A 20545-nucleotide genomic window follows, 5' to 3' on the forward strand; every position below is an offset into this window, starting at 1 on the left:
GGTCTGGCTTTAGAGTTTTTAGGCACCGAATGCCTTGTGTGGAGGGGGAATATTTCTATTTTGCTACCACCATTATGTTATCTTTTCCAGTGTGATTACAAGCTGATTCAGGGCTCTTTGTGTTAGACTAATAGCATTGGATTCGCTGCTGTTACCCAGCACCCCTTCAAGCACCTTTAATACCATCTGCAGTGCCCCCAGCACTTACCTAGGTGAGCTTTTCTCTCTAAGTGGAGACTCATCTTTGGCAAATCATTAAAGGAACATCAGAAAGATCCCATCTGTTACAGTTACATATGGCTGAGATCAGAATTATCAAATATCTCATTTTTTTGTTATTATTTTTTTTCTTTTTTTCCCCCCTTCCTTATCCACACAATAAATGTAGTTGTCAGCGGGATAAGTTCATGTGCCGGATAAGGTCACAATTTCATTTAGTGACAACTTCCAACAGTACGGACTTAGAAGGTTCGATTTATTAAAGAGTCAGGAGGGGTAAGATCACTGCATGGCCAGCCTGATTTATCAGGGTTTGACTGGAGCACTTGAGTAGGGAACGTCGTATTTCAAGTTTATGTTCAAAACTGTAGTTTAGTGTGCGTTATGACTGTATGGCTCAAAATTTGAGAAGGAAAATTAGAAAAGATATCCCTATAAGGCGATTTGTAGCCACTAACAAAGAACTCTCCTTTCCTGACCAAACCATGCATAGGGATGGATCAGCATAGCATCATATAAATAACACTTTTTGTCTGAAAATGCAGATGAAATGAATGCCTGAGGAAATACACACAGTGGCAAGACTGCATTTTGGCTGTGGAGATAATCAGCAGTAGAATGACCATCTCACCCTCTTATGTATCTGGCAAGCAGCTGTCAAATGGTTAAACCATGAAACAGAAAGAGCTCTGCCATAGTTCAGCCACCTTGGCTGACTTTGAACATGTTTTGAGATTTTTCGAATCGTTGAGCGATTTTTGAACTCAGCATGACTTCGGGGCTGTCCAGGTTTGATACCATGATGTATAATGTTTTCCAGCCATGGAGAAAATATAAATATGGGTTCTGATGCTATAGCTTTCTGCTCTGAGAAGGCCTGGTAAACATGATGAACTAATTCATGTGGTCTGCTTTAAAATTTGGTTATATATATATATTAAACCAAGTTCAGACCAATCCCAAGTTTATTTTCAGCAAATGAAATATGATCTTCTGTCATCTCATTTACTTGCAACCGTGTCCTGTGAAATCTGAGCCTGGTGTTAAGGGATGTTCTGTAAATACCATATACATTTATGTCATCAACTTCATGCTAAACTCTGTTGAAGCATGATTGCTGATAACTATGCTAAAAGGCCCACATCTTGTCCGTTCGCCTTTGGTGTGCTACAGTTTTCACATGCTTTGCTTTCCAAAGAGGCATCAAAAGGACCCCATTAAAAAGAAACAAAATGATGGCTCGATAGCACCTTCAGTGAAAAAAGATTTGAGTATCTCTCTCATGATTTTAAGTATTTCTTTCCACTAGTAAATTTCTTTTACTTGGGCAAAAAAAAAGTGGGATGATATCTTAAAAGCTGCAGTATGTTTGGTAGTGATTCTGACTTAGGGCTTTTTTTTTTTAAGTGAAGCTATCATAAGTCTTTGAGTAATCACAGACTTTTAAAAGTATGCATTATCAAGAAGATAAGAGAAACAGCCCTCAGCACTAACAATATTATCTTTTACCAAAATTGATTAGTCCATCCTATGTGCCTCAAATATTTTGTGTGCACTTACTCATCATGTTAAAAAAAAAAAAATAAGGCTTCTTTTTGAAGAATTGCTGCAAAAATAGGAACTGGGCACAAGAGAAAAATATTTTTTATCCTGTTCTATATTTCACAAATGAGGAAACATGTATAAATGTAATAAAACGTTGAACAAATGAAACATATGATTGTTGTAATTCAAAGAGAAGACGTATATTAAGGCAATTTTTTGTCTTAAAATCAATTTGAACTGTACTCAGATTGAGTTTGTGATCTTATGGGAAATCTTATCCAATCAGCTAGGTTCAATTGGTATTTTGCAATTACTGCATGTAATAACCCATGTTAATTACTAGAGAATAAACAAATAAAAAATATACCTGTAGCTCATGATGTTTTGACTCCTGTTGAGGTGAAAGAAGTTATCAAGGGGACGCCGCTGGGAAGTAATTAATGCAAAACCGTGCGGTATTGGACTGTAATCTCCTGGGTGTATTAGGGAAGGAGAAGTCAGTTTGTTGTGGAGTTCAGAGAAGTTTCGTGAAGGAGATTAGCTGTGGGGTTGGTCTTGCAGCATGAATAGGGTTTGTCGAGGCACCAGGAGCACCGTGGGCTTGCGCAGGAGCAGGAACAGCTCCCCGAAAGCTGCGGGGGTCACACTGGAGGCCCTGAGGGCGGTGCGTGCTCAGGTCTCCTGACTCGTCCCATTTACTCCCCTCCGGTTCGGCTCGGGGCCTCTTTCCACTTTGTGTCCTGGCCTCTCATTCTGCAAAACTCCTTCACCCCGGGCACCCATGCTCTTCATCTCATCCAAAGGAACCTTTCCAGCCCCTTTCTTTCTTCCATAAACTTTCAGATCACTTGATGGGTCCCTTCTCCCGTAAGTCCCCAGCCCACTCGTTGCCTGCCATGGCTCCCCGTTGAGCTTCTTCCTTTAGTCCTTAGTCCTTTACGTGCTCTGCGCCTGCCCTCCCACCTCTCTGCCTTTTGAAGATCTGCGGGACTCCGTCCCAGGTCCTTTTAGTTTATATTGTACACGCCCTCCTAGATCAATAATCTTATGGCTTTTATTACCATATACTCACTCGTTTTAATTAATGAATAAATGCCAATATTTATCACTCTTGCCATGGCCTTGCTTCTGAGCCCCAGGCCTGTACCTGCCCATCTAGAAATCACCTCTTGCTTTCCTGACAGCCACATCTACCTCAGTATTTTTAAATTATAACTCTTCGTCTGATCCCTAAGTCTTTGTTTTTTACTGCGTTCCCTCTCTCAGTAGGTACGACCGTTGGCCCCCTTGCCCAAGCCAGATACTTGACCATCACTGTTGAATTTTTTTTCTTCCTTCACCCCTAACATCTGAATAATCACTAAATTCTATAGCTTCTGCTTCCCAAGCCGTATGGATTACAATTTCTGAAATGTATCCAAGGTCTAGATTTGCTTTGTTTTTAATTTATTCCTGAGTGTACCCCACCGCCTGTTATTTAACAGATACCCAATAAATACTAGTAGAATAAGTGAAGGAATAGACCAGTGAATGGCTGCCCAAAGGAGGAGTCAACAAACCAAATGAGAACTGGTGCTTTGCTTTCCGATTTCAAAATCGGATCTTTTCAAGTCAAACATCTGTTTTATGAGAAGGTCGTGCTGGGACCTCAGTCTTCGGCTGTCAGCCCAGTCCTCTTTCTGTCTCTCGCAACACGTCATAGCTGGGGAAAGGAAACCATGGTGCTGTGGGCACCTTACCAAAGGCAAGGGAGTGTCAACCCCTCTTTAACTGGGAAGAATCAGAGACTCAGAAAAGATACAACGTGTTCAAGGCAGTTTAGCTGGTTATTAGAATTGGGGCCAAAAATCAATCTTCTTGCTTTTAATGCAGTAATGTTTCCTCTATTTTGTGACACTCATTAATCTTTGACAAAATTAAAAATATCATACTCTTAAGCTACTGGAAGTTAAATTAAATATGATTTCCATTTGTACAATGTCTTCTCTTGCTGTCATTAACCTGTGTAGCCTTTGTACTATCTAAACGGTAATAATTTTCTTTTTTTTTTTCAATTCTATAATGCTGTTGTGAATAAATGAATACTTTTATATAACTGTTTCAGCAACAGAAAGGATTTCCCCAAAACCCTGAAATAACTTCTTGACAAGCAAGAAAGGAGACTGGGATTTGCCTGCTTGTCTAATAAAGTTGTAATGATTGACTTGATAGCCTGAACAGTTACTGGACTTTCTGTACGGCCATCTCTAAGAGCTCATGAAAGTATTTGTGGTCTGCTTAAAATTTTAGTGCATTGTAGAAGACACCTCCAAAACTTTGGCTATATTTGGGTATCGCTTTATGATCTGCCCTAAGTGTGTAATTCTTAATCCATTAAAAGACAGACCTGCTTGTAAATCCACTGCTACAGATAAGAAGTCACTGTTTGAAAGTCTGAACCCTTTTCAAATGAAAAATGTCAGTGGCAGAAAGGGGATGTATTACTTCTTTAAAGGGTTTTCAAAGATTCTCATGAGTTCTCTGGTATCACTTAAAGGTGACATGACTGGTTATTTTAGTGTGAAAAAACAAGCAAATTATTTGGTCATCATGTTTATGTAGAAAACAACATTCTGAGCTAGTGTTTAGCTAAGGGATTGAAATGTATTTTACCTTTAAATGGTAAATTGTATAGAAATTGTTTAAAAGGTAAGTATGGTTGAAGAAAGGGAGACTATCCTAAACTGGCTGTTTTGTGAGTGTTTTTGTACAAACTCTTTTGCTAACAGAATCTTACCTAAAGTACCAAATATAAAATTAACTTTGGCTCTGGACGGGTGGCTAATTGGGTGGAACGTCACCCCATACACCAAAAAGATTGTGGGTTCAATTCTGGTCGGGGCACGTACCTGTGTTTCAGATTTGATCCCTCGATGGAAGGCAACAGATTGATGTTTCTCTCTCACGTCAGTGTTTCTCTCCCCCCCCTTTTCTCCCCCCCTTCCTGTCCCTTCATCTTGCTCTAAAATAAATAAAAACATATCCTCGGGTGAGAATTAAAAAAATGATTTTGATGAAACATTTTTTTTACTTGGGAAAACATGCATGTCTATTTCTTGTACATGTAGATGTTTTACTCCTTGAAATTAGTAAAATTTTAGAAAATCATCAAGTACTTAAAACCACTCTCGTGATGTTCACCAAGTCTTGAATAAGTATAATAAAGTTACTGCCTAAGCCATGTCTCTTTAGTTGTATTTTTACTTCCATTGGTGATCACATATAAGAATTTTAACTCTTAGTCATTGTCCTAATGTTTGTTGTCTGTCTGTTTTGAGGAAGCTTTATTGTTTCTGGTTCTTAAGAACTTACCCAATGGAACTGAATTCAGTGATGCTGTGTGTGAAAAAGCGCAGAAAGAAACGAGACTGAATTGAATACAGGTGTAAGGACAGGTTTTACTCCCCTCTCGGGATAACAAGATCAGTCGTTCCTCAGACAAGCGTAATTAGCTCTCTTTATATGAGTGCTGAGAATCTTGTGCGTGTAAAGCAGACACACAGAGAGACGTGGCTGTTGCAAAGCACACGGGAAAATACGTGTTTCCATTCGTTGCAGGAGAGCTGGAGGTGTTTCAGAAGGACGGGGAGCGCAGGATCCAGAGCCGGCAGCAGCTGCCCGCGGGCACGACCTGGGGCCCGTTCGCGGGGAGGATGGACCTGAACAACAACTCGCTGGTACGTGGCCGCTCCAGGGGTGGCGCAGTGTTTGTCACCGCTCAGAAAGGATCCCTGTTTGCTTCCCAGTGAAATCACTAAAAATAAGTGCTTTTCTTTTTTTCCTTTTCCATGGACCCAAAACTTGGCTATTTTCCACGTGGTTTGTCTCTGACCATAATATACGCAGAATTTAGAAGGAAACAGGTTAATCATACTAAGTGGTTGCTTAGTGAGGTGATTTATAAGGTCGTTGCTTTATCTGCTTAGCCAGACTGACACTATTCACATTTAATAATACACACAAATGCTTTTATTTTTAAGATGGCGCAAATTAATTGTCATACATTAGAGGTTTACATGAAGAGCAAGAAATAAACCACCTTTTTACTCCTTGGTAATACTATCTGTGTCTACAAGCACGAGGATGAATGATTAGCATTATTATTTGTTGTTAACTTTTCTAAAAAGTTCTGAGATCAGAAAGTCTACCTGTAGGTAAGATTATATAGACAACTGATTAATTAGATGTTTTTAAAAGTAGAAGAAAGATGGGATGTTTGGCTACATTTAAACTTCGTTTCTTAGTTGGATATATTAGTTTCATGTTGCTGCTATAGCAGATTGCCACAGACTTGGTGGATTAAAACAACACAGATTTATCATCTTGCAGTTCTGAAGAGCTGAAGTCTGGAATGAACCTCTCACTGGGCTGCAAATCAAGGCGTCTGTAGGACTGAATTCCTTTCGGGAGTCTCTAGGGGAGAATCTGTTTTCTTAGCTGCCCACAGTCCTTGGCTGTGGCCCCCTTCCATCTTCCAAGCCATTAGTGGCTGGAAGAGTCTTTCTCACGTCCACATTGGACTCTGACGCTTCTGCCTCCCTCTTTTACCTTTAAGAGCCTTTGTGATTCCACTGAGCCTACCTGGGTAATCAAGGATAATCTATTTTAAGGTCAGCTAATTAGCAACTTTAATTCCAATCATTCTTTAATTCTTCTTTGCCACAGTATGTAACATTCCCAGGTCCCATGATACAATACCGATGATAAAACGGGGAGGAAAATATCTTGTATTCTTTAGGTGATTTGGAAATTACATTCTCTTTAAGTTCCATTCGTGTAGGAAGTGTCTCATGGCTCCTAAATTACTTTGTCTACACTGCGGGGACATAAAACCTCCCAGAGGGGTTTTGACAAGTGTGCTGAACTCACCAACACTGCATTTCTTGTTACATAAAAAATTTCATGTTCAAGTTATTACATGAAAAAAACTGATATGAATAGATTTCTGCTTATTCCATGTCATGCAAATGTGACAGAAGTTATTGGTTCAGCTAAAAGTAATGATTGGAATAAATAGGAAATATTTGTGTCATTGAATTTTTAATTAGCAGGTTAGATACCAGGGGTGTGCTTTTTATTGCCTAAATTCATGTATTATCTATAAAAGGATGAAATAGGAGATTTTATAGGTATTTAAGAAACAAATAAGTTGATAGGTCAGGCTAAATATTTAATAATCTAGGCAGTTTAATTCTTGGTGGTCCAGTACACCTACTTCAGAAAGGTTTTGCTATGTGGCCCCCACACACTGAAGACCTTGGTTGGTTGAGATGTATTAATAGACTGTTCTATTGATTCCTTTGAGAGAGCAGTATTAACTTACTGATTTCTCAAGTAAAGTAAAAAATAATAAGATTGTCTAGACATCAAAGGTTGAGTTAAATGCTATTGTAAACCCATTTATCTAGGGGTTTCTATTGGTCATCTAGCATTGTTAAAAATGTTTCAGGCAAGAAGAGATTTATCTTAGTCATTCCTACACAGATCAGATGCCAACACAGCCTTTAGTCATTTCTCTGATAGTTCTTCAAAAGTGTACTGCCACCCAAGTGGCACCTATTGCTGATGCAAGAGCTGAACATTTCCCCTTTTAATAGCTATAGGAAAATGAAATTTTTTATTAGTGTATATGTCATCATCTGTATATATGTAGAGTGGTACTTTTATACATTTTTAGCATATGCTAAACTTGAGATGTGTGGAAAACCTATCTGTGAAATTTTTTCAGTGAAATAATTTCTTATTTTTTGACAGATGATATCATTTTGGCTCTTTTTTTCATACTCCTGTACCACTCTAAACCTATTTTAGGTCATGTTTTATATTTTTCAAAGGATTTTATTTTAGATATAAAGTTTTCAGAATTTTTGACACTCTTTGGAGTGTATGAATACTCTTTAAGGTATTAAAAACCAGTAGTGGGTAATAGTTCTTTATAAAAAACAATCTTAAAAATCTAATTCATGTTATTTTTCTTAAACTATAGCATTTTTTTCTATTGAAAAACTTAGTTACTTTGCTTAATTGTGCTTTAAAAATATTTTTCTTTTGCAATAACATTCTTTTCTAGAATTCACTTCTAGTTCATGTCATGAAATTCTACCTGTCCTGCTGTTCGCACTAGTGTTAGAGCAGTTGATTAGCACATGCCGCATGCTCATCCTTTTTGAGACTCTGTACAGAGAACTGGAAATGGATTAGCTCATCTGACCCTCAAAACAAACCTGTGAATTTGGTGGTGGTGTTTTTTAATTGCATTTTAAAGATAAGAAAATAATAGCTTAGGCCTTTGATTCCAGAATTTGCAGTTTTAAGGACCAGGCCATACTGACTCCTCAATAGCATTTATAACATGATTTTAGCATGATAAAATTGTTGGGCATTTTTTACAGAAATTCTCAACTTCTAAAAATCTCTGGGAGAAAATATCACTAATCAGAGGTGTGCTTTTTTTCTTACTTTGGGCAAAATATTTGTTATGATTCCTCATAGTCTACTTGAGCAGTGATGAGTTAATTCAGATGTCTGCAGCTCTATCACTCTTTATATCGTGGACAGTACTCTAATATGTCTTTTACATCATGAAGACACATTTTTCATATTATAAAATATCTAGCCTGCTAACCCTTTCTTACCCAACCTTGCATCAATTTGGATTTAGCACACTCTTTTAAATTGTCTACTCGCCAACCATTGTGATATTACTCTGGTCTGACTCATGGTGTTGGCTCAGGAGACTCAGCACACTAATTAATCCAACACTGTAATTAATTGAGTCACCATGCCAGATGTCAAATTCTCTTTATATCTTTCAAGTTCCCATCTTGAAGTGCATTAGCAATATGCCACCTCCTGCAGGACGCCTTTGCAGCAGACCAGGCATTTGGATGGATATAGAACATTTTAAGAAATACATGCTCTATGGAAGCACCAAACACGTTGATTTGACAAGAAGTTATTCTTGGAATCATATAATACACTGAACATAAAAATAAACAATCTTTTGCCCACACCGCATTATCTTGTTAGATACTTCATGCTTTAATGGTTTCATAATAGCAGCATATAGTTAATACTTTCCTTGGGCCAGATATGGGTAAAAGTGCTTTTATATCTCATTTATATCTCATGTAATTCTTGCACAAGAGCATGAGACGATAATATTTATCTCCTTTGTTACAGTGAAGGAAACTGCGGCTTTGGGAAATTAAATAACTAGCTCAAGGCCAACCTAGTGTGACTCCAGAACCCGTGTTGCAATCTAATACTGTCTTAGACATTTTATCTGCAATATAGGGATACTAATGCTACTGAGCTTACAGGGGTTTTGTAAAGACTAAATAAGGTAACATATGTGAGTTATCAATAAATAATAACTACTCTTAACGTTCAGTCACCATAAAAATGGACCCATTATAATCTGTCAAGTTTAAAACTGAAAAGACACTCCAAATTGAACAAGTAAAATGGTAGACCTTTGGTGTTTGGTGATTTTACATGCCTAAATTTCACTATTTCCAAGGCCTGTATTAGGATTCTCCAGAAAAACAGAACAAATAGGAAAATTGTGTGTGTGTGTGTATATACATATATACAAATACAGACATATTTACATATATATGTAAATATATGGAGATATATATATATATATGCAGAGACAGAGAGAGACAGAGACAGAGAGCGGAGAGAGCTGGTGTAAGGAACTGGCTCACTTGATTAGGGAAGCTGGCCAGTTGAAACTCTGTGCTGTGGCACAGTGTGGGCCAGCAGGCTGAAGACCCAGGAGTACCGATGGTGCAGATGAAGCTTGTCGCCTGGACAGGCCGGTGTTTTTGTCCTAGTCAGACCCCCAGCTGATTGGGTGAGGCTCACCCGCGTTATGGAGGACAGTCTGCTTTACCGGAGTTCACTGATCCAAATGTTCATCGCATCCAGAACACACTCAGAGTTGACACAGAATGAAGCATGGCGAGCTCCAGAGGCTGTTGCTGCATTGTAAGCTCCAGTTTCTGCATGTGCAGCCTTACACCCTGAGTGAAGTGTCGCCAGGGAGTGAGCCTGGCCTTCTTTCCAACATCCCGCCTCTGTGCCTAGGAGAAACTTATTTTAAGTACTATCATGGTGACTCGAACTTCATGTTTCTGAAAGTTTTGCAGTTTTATTCATTGAAAATATCAAAGGATTACTGACAAGGAAGAAATTTTTTAAAATCACTTTAAATTGTGATCAGTATCTGTTTTGGGGGTGTTTTAGAATTTCTACATTTCTATGCTGTGCCTTTGAAGTTTTCCCATTTTCTCCTGAGCAGAAATATCTTTGTAATACACTAAATCTCTGCTATGCTAGCACAGGGTAAGTGCTTAATAGGTATCAAAAAAACAATGAATTTATTTGGAAGGTTAGGTGTCTGAAATTCAAGTGACAATTGCCTTCTCTTGCTTTTGAATATAGCTGCTTCCAGTAGCTAACTAGTATTACTCAGCCAACTGCTGGAATCGTGCAACATACACAATTAATTAAATAGAACATAAGTGGAAAGTCCCAGGTTGCTTACTACATAATAGTAAACTCATCAGCGCCTATTATATTCAACAAATGAAATTTGATAGAGAAATCTCATTTTGTTGATGCTGTTCAATCAGAAGAGAACCTTGTTTTATTTTCCCACGGGACATTTGTGACACTGGCTTCTACAAACAGGAAATACACATAAAAAGGGTAAAGTAGACATCTTATTGACTTAATAATGAAATAATGTGTGCATTAAATTGCACCTTAAAATTCAAAGATATTATCATCCTAGAAATGTGGTAGAGAAGAGAATGAAAGGTTCCCCATCCACATCCTAGGAAGATATTAGAATTCTTAGGTGTCTCCATTCCTTCCAGTTCCAGCTCCTCCAGTGCCAGTCTCTGATCCACGCACTGCCGGAGCCTTCAAGCTTCACGTTGCACACACTGTGGCGAGACACCCCTGCCCATGTCTCCGGTGATCACCAGTATTCACCTACCTGGCAAAGGCTGCTTAGTAGGAGCATCTGTGACTTTCTCTTTGAGGATTTTTTTTTCCAGCCTCAGGAGCAAATTCACAGCAAGACAGGAAAGCTGGAAGGGTTGGAGATTTAATGTTTCCAGAAGTTGTCCTCAATCAGTGATGGGCAGAAGTTGGTGGATAAATCTCTTTCCTTTTTCGCCTCTCCATTAGGATATGAGAAGTGTTCCACGCTGTGTCTAGGGTTGGTCGGTGAAATTGAGCTCCGGTTGGCTTTTAATACATTCTTTATAGGCTCCTTTCCCTTTCCTGCTCACTCCTCCACACCTCTCCTGAAATTTCCTGAGACCACCTCCCCAGTAAACTGCTTGTACTTGCATTAGTCTCAGGGTGAGCTTCTTGTAACAAGACAGCCTCCAAGAAATAATAGAGTACATTTGAAAGTGACACCCAAATTATTGTTGAGATGTAGAGGGCATAGATTTTTATAAAATCTTTATTCTGTTTTAGACCTCTGCCTCTGGCACATAATAGGTATTCAATAAATGCTCTATAAAATAAAATTCTAATCTAATTGAATTTCTTTACCAGGAGTGTTCTGACTAATCCACCCATTTCCTTCTGTCTTCAGAATCTCAATGGTAATAGTTTATAATTTTGCTGAGACATGACTTTTTATTGGGTCTTATATTTCTTTTCATTGATATTGACATTGTAAATTATATTCTCCTTTTTAATATTCATTCTAATCTGGGCCCAGGACTGCCATACTTTCTCACATCTCCCTGGGTCTTGGCTCTTTTGAAAATAACTGTGCTTGTTTCCCAAAACACTCTGGCCTGTCTTCTCTTCGCCCTCTGTTCCCAGTGCCTTGGGAGCTTATCCAGTTGCAAAGCTTCAGCTACTAATTTACAAATGACATTTAAATTAAAAAATCTCTAACCTTGGCTTTATACCCTTTCTCTAATAGCGCATTTCAACTGCTCTGCAAGTCCTTCCCACCAGCTTCCTCCAAAGAAATGGTCTTGAGGAGAGTTTATTACTGTTTCCACAGATTATCTCTTGTCTCTTCTCCTTGACTGCCAACTTTTCAGTCACCTTTGATTGTTCATTCTATAAATTCTGCAATATTTTTCTTCATTCCTACCTCTCCTTCTGTCACATCTTAAATGTCCATTTACACATGTAGTCACTCACACCCCCTTCTTTATTGCCTGTAACTGCCACTCTTTCCTTTTCCTTCCATTCAGAGTCAAACATCTTCCAAGATGCTTCTTTTCACTTCCAGAAACCAGCTACCATAACTCCTGCTCTCTTCATGTCTGTTCAGTTCTTTCTGTTCCTACTACCATTGCTTCAGTTGAAACCACCATCATTTCTTCCTTGGTTATCACAATATTGTTCTAACTATTCTTTCTGCCTTCCTTCTTATCTCGTTTTTCTTTACCTAAATCATAGGGTGCCCTGAAGTCAAAACTAGCCCCTTTTGTTCTTTGAATTATTCTGAAAGGCACAAGAGACCCATACTCCTTGCCAAGGCATAGATGGGCCTTCACGATACTTCCCCAGCTCTTTCCCCTTTCCAACTTTTAGTGTAGACTTCAGTCAACCTCAGCTTCCTGCAGCGCTCTGAGTATACTCTTTTCTCACATCTTTTTGCACGGGACATGTTATTTCACCATCCTGGAAAACCCTACACTCCCTCCCCTCCCCCTCTTCATCACACTAACTCTGATTCTTGAAGACTCAGCTCAAGGACACCCCAGAGTAGACCTTCTCTGAAGCCCCCAGTCTGGAATCGATATCTGTTCCTCAAGTATTTCCATGATTCTCTTGTTTTATTAGGATAGGAGCACTTACCACATAATTGTAGGTGTCTGTTTATTTATCTGTCTCCTCTGCAGACTGTATGCTAATTGTCTTTCCTACCTAGAACAATGTAGGGCTTCTAGCAAAGACTCAATAAATAACCACTACCGAATGAATAAGGTATTTTATATAATGTTGTATGTCAGTTATATCCCAATAGAAAAAAGATGAATAAATTAATACTTTCCATGAACTTCTCTCCAATATTAATGAGTGATGCACACCTCTCTTTTTTCAAGATTCCTGCTTTTTCCCTGAGTCTTTACATCCATTGTTCCTGTTTCCTCTGAGACCTTACTTCATCTGCCCAATTTAGCAGTACAGTTCCCACCGCCAGTGCCATCTTGTGTCTGTTTTATAGATTTATGTTTTTTTCTTAATCTCATTTGTGTGTAAGGTTAAGTAGGGCAGGATAACTATTATTTATTTCTTTAGATTTTACCCAATAAGGAGATATGCTCATGATGGTTTCTCGATAAATATTGACTAATTTCAGTGTGAGATTTGCAACTGAGACCTTTGGGGAGGACAAGGTGTTGAGCCCTTTGAGGCAATTATGATTTGTTTACAACAGAATTGGTTTTAGATCCCTCACTATGACATGGGTGAAGGCCAAGAAGGTGTTCTGCTCCACCATGCTTTCTGTGAAGTCTCATCCAGCATCGCGCTTTCCAGTGACAAACCATCTGGGAAATTCCATCTGTCTCTGCTTGGAAACTGAGGTGGCAGTCGCCCACTGTGAGCAATTTTCTATTAACTTCTTGGATAAGATCAGTCAGATTTATACTGAATTGATGGGAACCGTAAGAGCAGGGTTGTTCCAAGAGAAGACAAATGTACTGATTCCTCTAATTGGGCTTAAGCCAGTTTCATTCACAGATGCCCTTAGGTTCTAGTAGTGCAAGGACTTATAACCTTTTTAATTGTACCCTGTTCCTCTTGGGAAACGTTGGTGAAATTCATTATTGATGGAGGTTGTAGATTTGTCCCTTAGGGAGGCCAAGATCCTGGCTCCTCTTACACTCTATCTGCTATGTGGAGAATTAATGGAAACTGAGTGGACAGGGAAGCTGCTCCAAGAAGACATGAGGCAAGACATTTAATGCAGCAGAGCCTTGGAAATAATGTGTTGGTCTAGTTTCTAGAATTAGGGTAGGTTTTTTGGTTTTGTGGTGTGTGTGTTTTTTTGGGAGGAGGGGGTTAGTGCTCAGGGAGAGCAGAGCAGTTGGTATGGAGAACCAAGTAACTAAAGGCGTCTTGTAGATTATGTCAGAAAAGAGGAAACCAAACACCAAAGAATTATTTCACAATTCAGATTGGTAGAAGCAAACCAGAGAGGCCAATTGCATACTGATTGGGAGGGACTGATTGTATTACAATTTAGATGTAGCTATAATGTTGGCAGAGTATGCAATTATATTTTAATATGGGACAATAATGTTGAAATAGAAACAGAAATTGTACCTTTCCTGATTATTTGGACCTGCTTCCAAAATACAACTTTTGTGCATGGCTAGTCTATCTGCTAACCTCAGTCTTCCTTCTGATGGAGAAATCTCGCTAGGTTCTTTATGTTTGGACTTAGATCTGAAAGGGAGGGACGCAAGGATACAATTTTTTTAACTACACATAGGCAGTTTGATTTATAGGCCTAACTGACTCTCCTGTGCCTGAAATTTAAACGTTTTTGCCTTTGGATTATGACATGTGGCTAAACTTATGCTCATGCCAAGTTTGAATAAACAAAAAGCATCTTTTTCTTTATTTAAGATTTTTCATTGTTCTCTTTTCGGAGAACTCCAAGGAAAACTTTTATTGAAGACGATCTTTTCATGGAGGTGTTAAACTGACTCCATGCCAGGCTGTTAATTTAATCAGTGTCTGGAAGGATTAGCTGTTCACAGTTGGTCAACGTTGCTCTACTGAGAAGGGTGTATGTGTAAAGTTGAAGAGATAATGAGTAGCACTACCTTTTGAAAGAGTATAGACATGAAAGACAGAGTCTAGTTATTGGTATACAGCTCCATGTACTCTTTGTAGGGCTGTTCCTGTTTCCAGATCTTTTTTCACACTTCAGAGCCCCTGGGGACATGGAGAGGGACTCTGCTCCCTATGAGGTTCTATCAGATTCTTGGGCAGTGAGGAAGTGTTTTGCAAGATATAATTCTGTTGTTTTTAATCACACAAATTATAGACTATAAAGCCTCGAAAGTATTTTTGACTAGAGGAGAAGTTAAAATGAGAAAGCACTGTGAGGAGCAGTTGTTTGAAAAGTTGACCAAAACTTTCTTCTGTTATTTGCTGATAAGTCTGGCATGCCTTTGAAAGTCTTTCTCGCCGACTTTTTGGAAGACTTACTGTTCCACAAGCCATTTTAAAATAATTGGTTTGGCACTAGACACCTACCTGTTATGTTCATGGTTAGAATAAATATTGTTCTAGTGTTATGAGGATTTAGCAGTGATCTCAGCTAGGAATAATAATTAATACAGTCAGTAACTTGGAGATAATAACTGTGAAAGAATGGATATAAGTACTGTTTTGTATTCTTTCTGTTTGTTCTTAAAAATTAATATTACTTAGGGATAACTCTTTAAATATATTATAAAATATTGTACTGTGTTTTTAAACTAAGTAGGTATTCTCAGGACACCGTTAGTTAAGTATTATAATTTAACAAAATTATAATTTAGCTCTCCATTGGAATTGACAGTGTTTAGTATCATAGGAGGTTTTCCTGGTAAAGGCAAAGCTGTGAGTATGACCCTGCCCAGGCTACTTCTACAGGGCTCTATGGTGATGCTATGCTCCAGAGGCAAGAATTCTTGCATATAAATCTAATAAGAGAAAAATAAAGTAATATTTCTTAAATGCTTTTGGAAACTTATGAAATTATTTGAGAACCTCTCTTGGAGATGAACATCTCTTTTCCTTGTTAAGTATTGGATTTAAAGTTATTTTTATTATTTATTTACTCTTACCTCACTTTTCTCATAAAACCCTTTGGCCTAGTTTGACAAAACTGTGGTTTCTTGATTCTAATAATTTATATGTCTTTTGTGCCATTTTATGTTTTATGTCTTTCTATTTTAAAGGTCAGGAAACCAGAGTCAAGCACAGGGTTATGTGTGTAAGTCTGTGGTTTTTCTAGTCTTTTTTATTCTTTGTTTCTAAGGTCAGAAATATAAGCACAGCTTATCTAGGCATCTCTGGTGTAGTGTCTCTCACAAAGCTGCAGTCAAGGAGACGGCCAAAGCTGTGGTGTCATCTGAAGGTTCAACTGGGGGAGGATTGGCTTGCAAATCACTAGCCTGACTATGACTCAGTTCCTCACCTCCTGAGCCTCTCCAGAGGGCAGTACCCCACATGGCAGTGTCTTCTCTCTCAGCAGCAATGAGCGAGCAGGAGAGGGAGCCCAAGATGGAAACCACGGTGTTTGTATAGCCGGATCTCGGTAGTGGTTTCCCATCACTTTTGCTGAATTCTGTTCACTAGAATTGAGTCACTAGGTCCAGCCAGCACTGAAGGGAAGGGAATTACACAAGGCCTTGAAACCAAAGGCTGGGATCACTGGGGGCCACCTCGGAGGCTGTCTGCCACCGAAGGTAATCTGCATAAACAGTCTCCTGACCTTCGGATAACGAACTCTCAGACAGGAAGAGCAAAGGGAGGTAATCACAAAAATTTGAATTTAATTTGAATAGAAAAAGCTAAATCATACGTTATAAAGCATCAGAAGCAAAATCAAAGATGAGCGAATAAATAAGACATTTGTGAAAATGAGATATGTTTTATCTTTATTTCTGAAGCTAAATACTATTTTCTTCATGAGGACGACAGTAACTTCTTGATTAACGTATTTGGAAATTAATAGTGAGGATAGAGAAAGATGATTGAAATATGCAAAACCTGAGTTATACAAAATCTAATGGAAATTAGGAACCAGAAGCAGGTTGTTTCCTAAGCGTTTGTTCTCATTTCAGTAATTTTGAGAAACATACACTAACACGTTGTACAGATCAGAAATGGGGCTGAAAGGCTGGGAAAGAGCCCGTGATGTGGTCAGAATAGCGTGCTTCTCATCCCGACCGTGATTACCCAAAGTGGTTGTGCTATCTTGGGCAATCATACATGCTCTCAGTTTCCTCGTCTATAAAATGGAGGTTATTATACCAGCCCTACATCATAGAGTCATTGTAAAATTATATTAAATTATATGCATTTAGCCACTTTGAAAAATATACAAATTGTTATACCAGCCCAAATTACTTTTTATTATGGCTGTGAATAGCAAGTAGATTATGCATTCCTTTATTCCCCAAGCAGGGCATCCAGCCTTTTCCCTTCTGTTCCCTCTCTGAACAGACTGAAAAAGCACTTTGGTTGTCATCGTATATATACATCTTCATACATGTGTGCACATGTATTTATACACACACAGACACAGGTACTTACTGGTTAGCTAGCATGACTACTCTGAGAACTTACAGCCCAGAGACGCACAAGGTGTGTACTTAGAGCACTTATCATCTAAGTAAACAATCACCACAGAAGCAAAGAAAAAAATATATTTTTTTTTTAGAAAGAGAAAGGAAGGTGAAGTGGTCAAAATGCTTTTCGAATGACCCCGGCTTTTTTGCGTTTTCTTTTCGTAAGGAGTTATTCTTCAGAAAGCGTTTCATAGGTGTGTGATTAGGGATTTCAGAGAATTGGGAAAGTAATGACCCTGTCTGATGCACTTCTGAGTTAGGTTTGTGTTTTAAAATGTTAACTCGGGTTTTTTCGTTATTTATGGCATTTTAGACTTAGTGCGGAATGGAGTGAGTAAGGCAGCCGTAGTCCCAGACAGTGACCCACTGTTAAATATGAAGAAATGGGGACAGGGTTCGGGAGAGCAGAGGCAGTTCACATGCCTTAAGCATTGGTTTCTCATCGCCCCATTTGCGATAGTGTGAGCGGAGCAGCGTGAGTCCCCTAGATGCTGGGAACAGCCTGGGCTGTGCCATTACCACCTGGCATCTTAAAGCCACTCGGGCTCCTCAGGCAAGGGTAGCATGTTAGCCCATGTAGGACGCCCAGTGATGTCCACATGTACGTGGACCCAGGTCCAATGAGGCAACTACTGGGGGGCAAAAGGGAGTTTCATTAAAGAAGTTCAAAGGTGGTGGAAGGAAGCTGGCCCTTACTCTGAAAATTTCCAGCAGGGAACCTGGGCAGTTTGCTCCCTGTTGCATGCCTTCCAAACTCCCTGACGGGACACCTCCTCCAGGAGGCCACACTTGCACAAGTGTTGCCCTTCTCTGCTCGTAGCCCAGGAGGAGAAGGGGCGAGGGAGGCAGAGGGTGCGAGGAAACTCAGACAGTGGTGGGCTCCGTTACTTCATTAATCGAGTGCAGCCATTCTGAAAAATGTGTCTCTTTGGTTGCAGCCATCTATTTTTTGGTGGTAATCTGCGCCCTGTGGCAGGGTTTTGTGCGAGGAAACAATGCCCGGCTGTGTCGCCCTCCCCCCGATTGTTGTAGGCCCTGTCAGAAGGCTGCGAGGATGACGCGGGTCTGTATCAGCCTGATAAGGGAAAGGCGATTCGGGATGGCTTTAGAGAGAAGCGTGGAGCGGAGTGGGCCGTGTGGACGGCAGGAGCCGTGGGATACGGCAGGGCCCTTAATGGGATCCTAAGGGTTCGGTGCCAAGCCTTCTGCTGCTTCTTGAAGATTCTCTAATGAAATATTTTGATGGTGAAATTCTGTGACTGTCAGAGGGGCCGAGGTTCAAGATGCTGTTTGAAGTTATTTGCTCCATAATCTGTGATTAGTCAATCCAGATCCAAATGCCAAAAAAATTTTCAAGCTGGGGGAGGGGATACGCAAGGAACCTGCCAGAGTATGTAGGGTAGGGAGGTTGCTTTTAATCTGCTGACAGTGAGTCTCCATGCCATTGTCACCACTTGCTCTGTGCAAGTGGCCAACACGTTTTCTATACTATAGGCTGCTGTTTTATGGCTAGATGAAATGTGAAACTATCTTTTATAATGTTGATACCATTTTGGCAGGCCTTTGGATCCACATATGGTTCAGTTAAGCTGTTTTGGAGCCTAATGTACCTTTGTTATTTATTGGGATTTGTGAAAGGGAATAAATGTGCTATTTTTGCTCTGGATTGAAAAAAATATGCAGTAAATGTTTCAAAAATTCATATAGCTAATAGAATTCTAGTGAGCTTTTGAAACTGATCTGCTGTGCCGAGGACAGCTAACATAAAATCATTCTGATCCATGAAGAAGAAAAAAAAAGATCAGCTGAAACTCCAGCAAATTAGAACCGGTATTTTACAGCACACGGCAATAATAAACAGGAAGAGCGCTTAATGAATGGGGGCCAGAAACGTTGGTGTACTGTAGTCTGCTGTTATCTTTAAGCATTTCTAGGCTTGTAAATGTTGCTGGGATTTTCTTTCATTCATTCCACTGTTATTCTGGCATGTTATAAATAAACTTACAGGCATAAAGAGTCAAAAACAAAGTGGTTGTCAGAGGATGAATGATAGGCAATGACCTCACATACCATGGATAGCACTACGCTCAGTTAGGAAGGCTCAGTTGCCTAGAGGTGAAGTGTGCCCCCTCTGTGAGGCCCGGCTGATAGAGGAAGATTAACTCCTCAACGGTAATCTCCTTGTTTTGTTGAGTTTAACTCAGACTCTTAACTTTGTTTGAAAGAATGTCTGTATGTAAATATGAGGAGAGAGAGACTGGAAGGAAGGTGGCATAGTTACCAGTGTCATTTCGAAGCACAACTCTTTCCTCCTAAAAAAGAAACTCTGGGAGGACAGCCCCATTTGGATAGCAGTAGGCATACTTTGCATCTGTAAAGGCCCTTTAGATTTTTTATATGGTCACTTATTTTTATTTGAAGTTAATCATTAAGTAACCTTGCTAGAATGGGCACAATCTAAACATTTGTCCCTTGATTTCCTAAGGGCCTGGATAAAACATTGTAGGTGAGCCCATTTTAACTTGTCACCTAACTAATCCCCCCACCAAACTGTGTGCCTTCCAAGAAGTATGTTATTTTTATATTTTTTACAGTCAAATGAGAGGAATAGTGCAATAATTATTTCTCTTGTTTCATAATAACTAATTTAACAGTCTTCTTCTGCTGTTAACTATTTACCAGCAATTGAATGACTAAAATATATTTCTTTTTCTAATGTTAAGTGTATTGTGCTATATGTCTTGAAGGAAAACTTGCCTCCATATTTACTAAGCATGTACTATAAGCCAGGAACTCTATTAAGAAGTGAGGGAACATAGATCTGAATTCTCATCTGATAACATTACTTCTTGTATGAGTATTTAAATTGAGATTTATCCATAGCCTTTATAAATTGTTTTACACAAACCTAACACACAAAGAGCCATATTCACACAGGCAGGTATGTACGTACACAGACACACACAGACACACATGCAATACATGGTTGATTTTTAAGCCAACAAATAAGATTAATATTTTAATTTTATTTTACTTAAAACTTTTCCTCAATAAAACAATCTCATGAAGTAAAGCACACCTCTACTGTTGAATGAGTTATATGAACTTAGTATTTTTCCTGTCATAGATCAGACACTATAAAGGTTTCTAACATTATTTCTTTTTCATAATTTCATTATTTTGTCTCATGGCAAAACGCACTTTTGCAAATCATCATAAAGACATTTTTAATACTCTAGTAGGTAACTTAGCACAAGTGTAGAGCATGTAGGTTTATAAATTTACAGCATGAAAAAGATGTTTATAATGCTTGAAACCTAAAGCATTACAGGGAGACCCACTGTGGTTATTGGCAAATAGGGTGAAAAAAAAAAGTGAGAAATGAAAAAAAT

At 39.0% G+C, this 20545-nt stretch overlaps 1 protein-coding gene across 1 annotated transcript in view; it reads left to right on the top strand.

Annotated features, from left to right (window-relative positions):
• ZFPM2 (zinc finger protein, FOG family member 2) overlaps positions 1 to 20545 on the top strand; it is a 365534-nt gene that overhangs the window by 168840 nt on the left and 176149 nt on the right. Inside the window, exon 4 of the mRNA XM_081116257.1 lies at positions 5362 to 5480. Within this exon, the coding sequence (XP_080972383.1) occupies positions 5362 to 5480 (119 nt within the window). The remainder of the gene's footprint in view (positions 1 to 5361; positions 5481 to 20545) is intronic.

This window comes from Miniopterus schreibersii (assembly GCF_964146895.1).
Source record: "Miniopterus schreibersii genome assembly, chromosome: 17".
Classification (NCBI taxonomy): domain Eukaryota; kingdom Metazoa; phylum Chordata; class Mammalia; order Chiroptera; family Miniopteridae; genus Miniopterus; species Miniopterus schreibersii.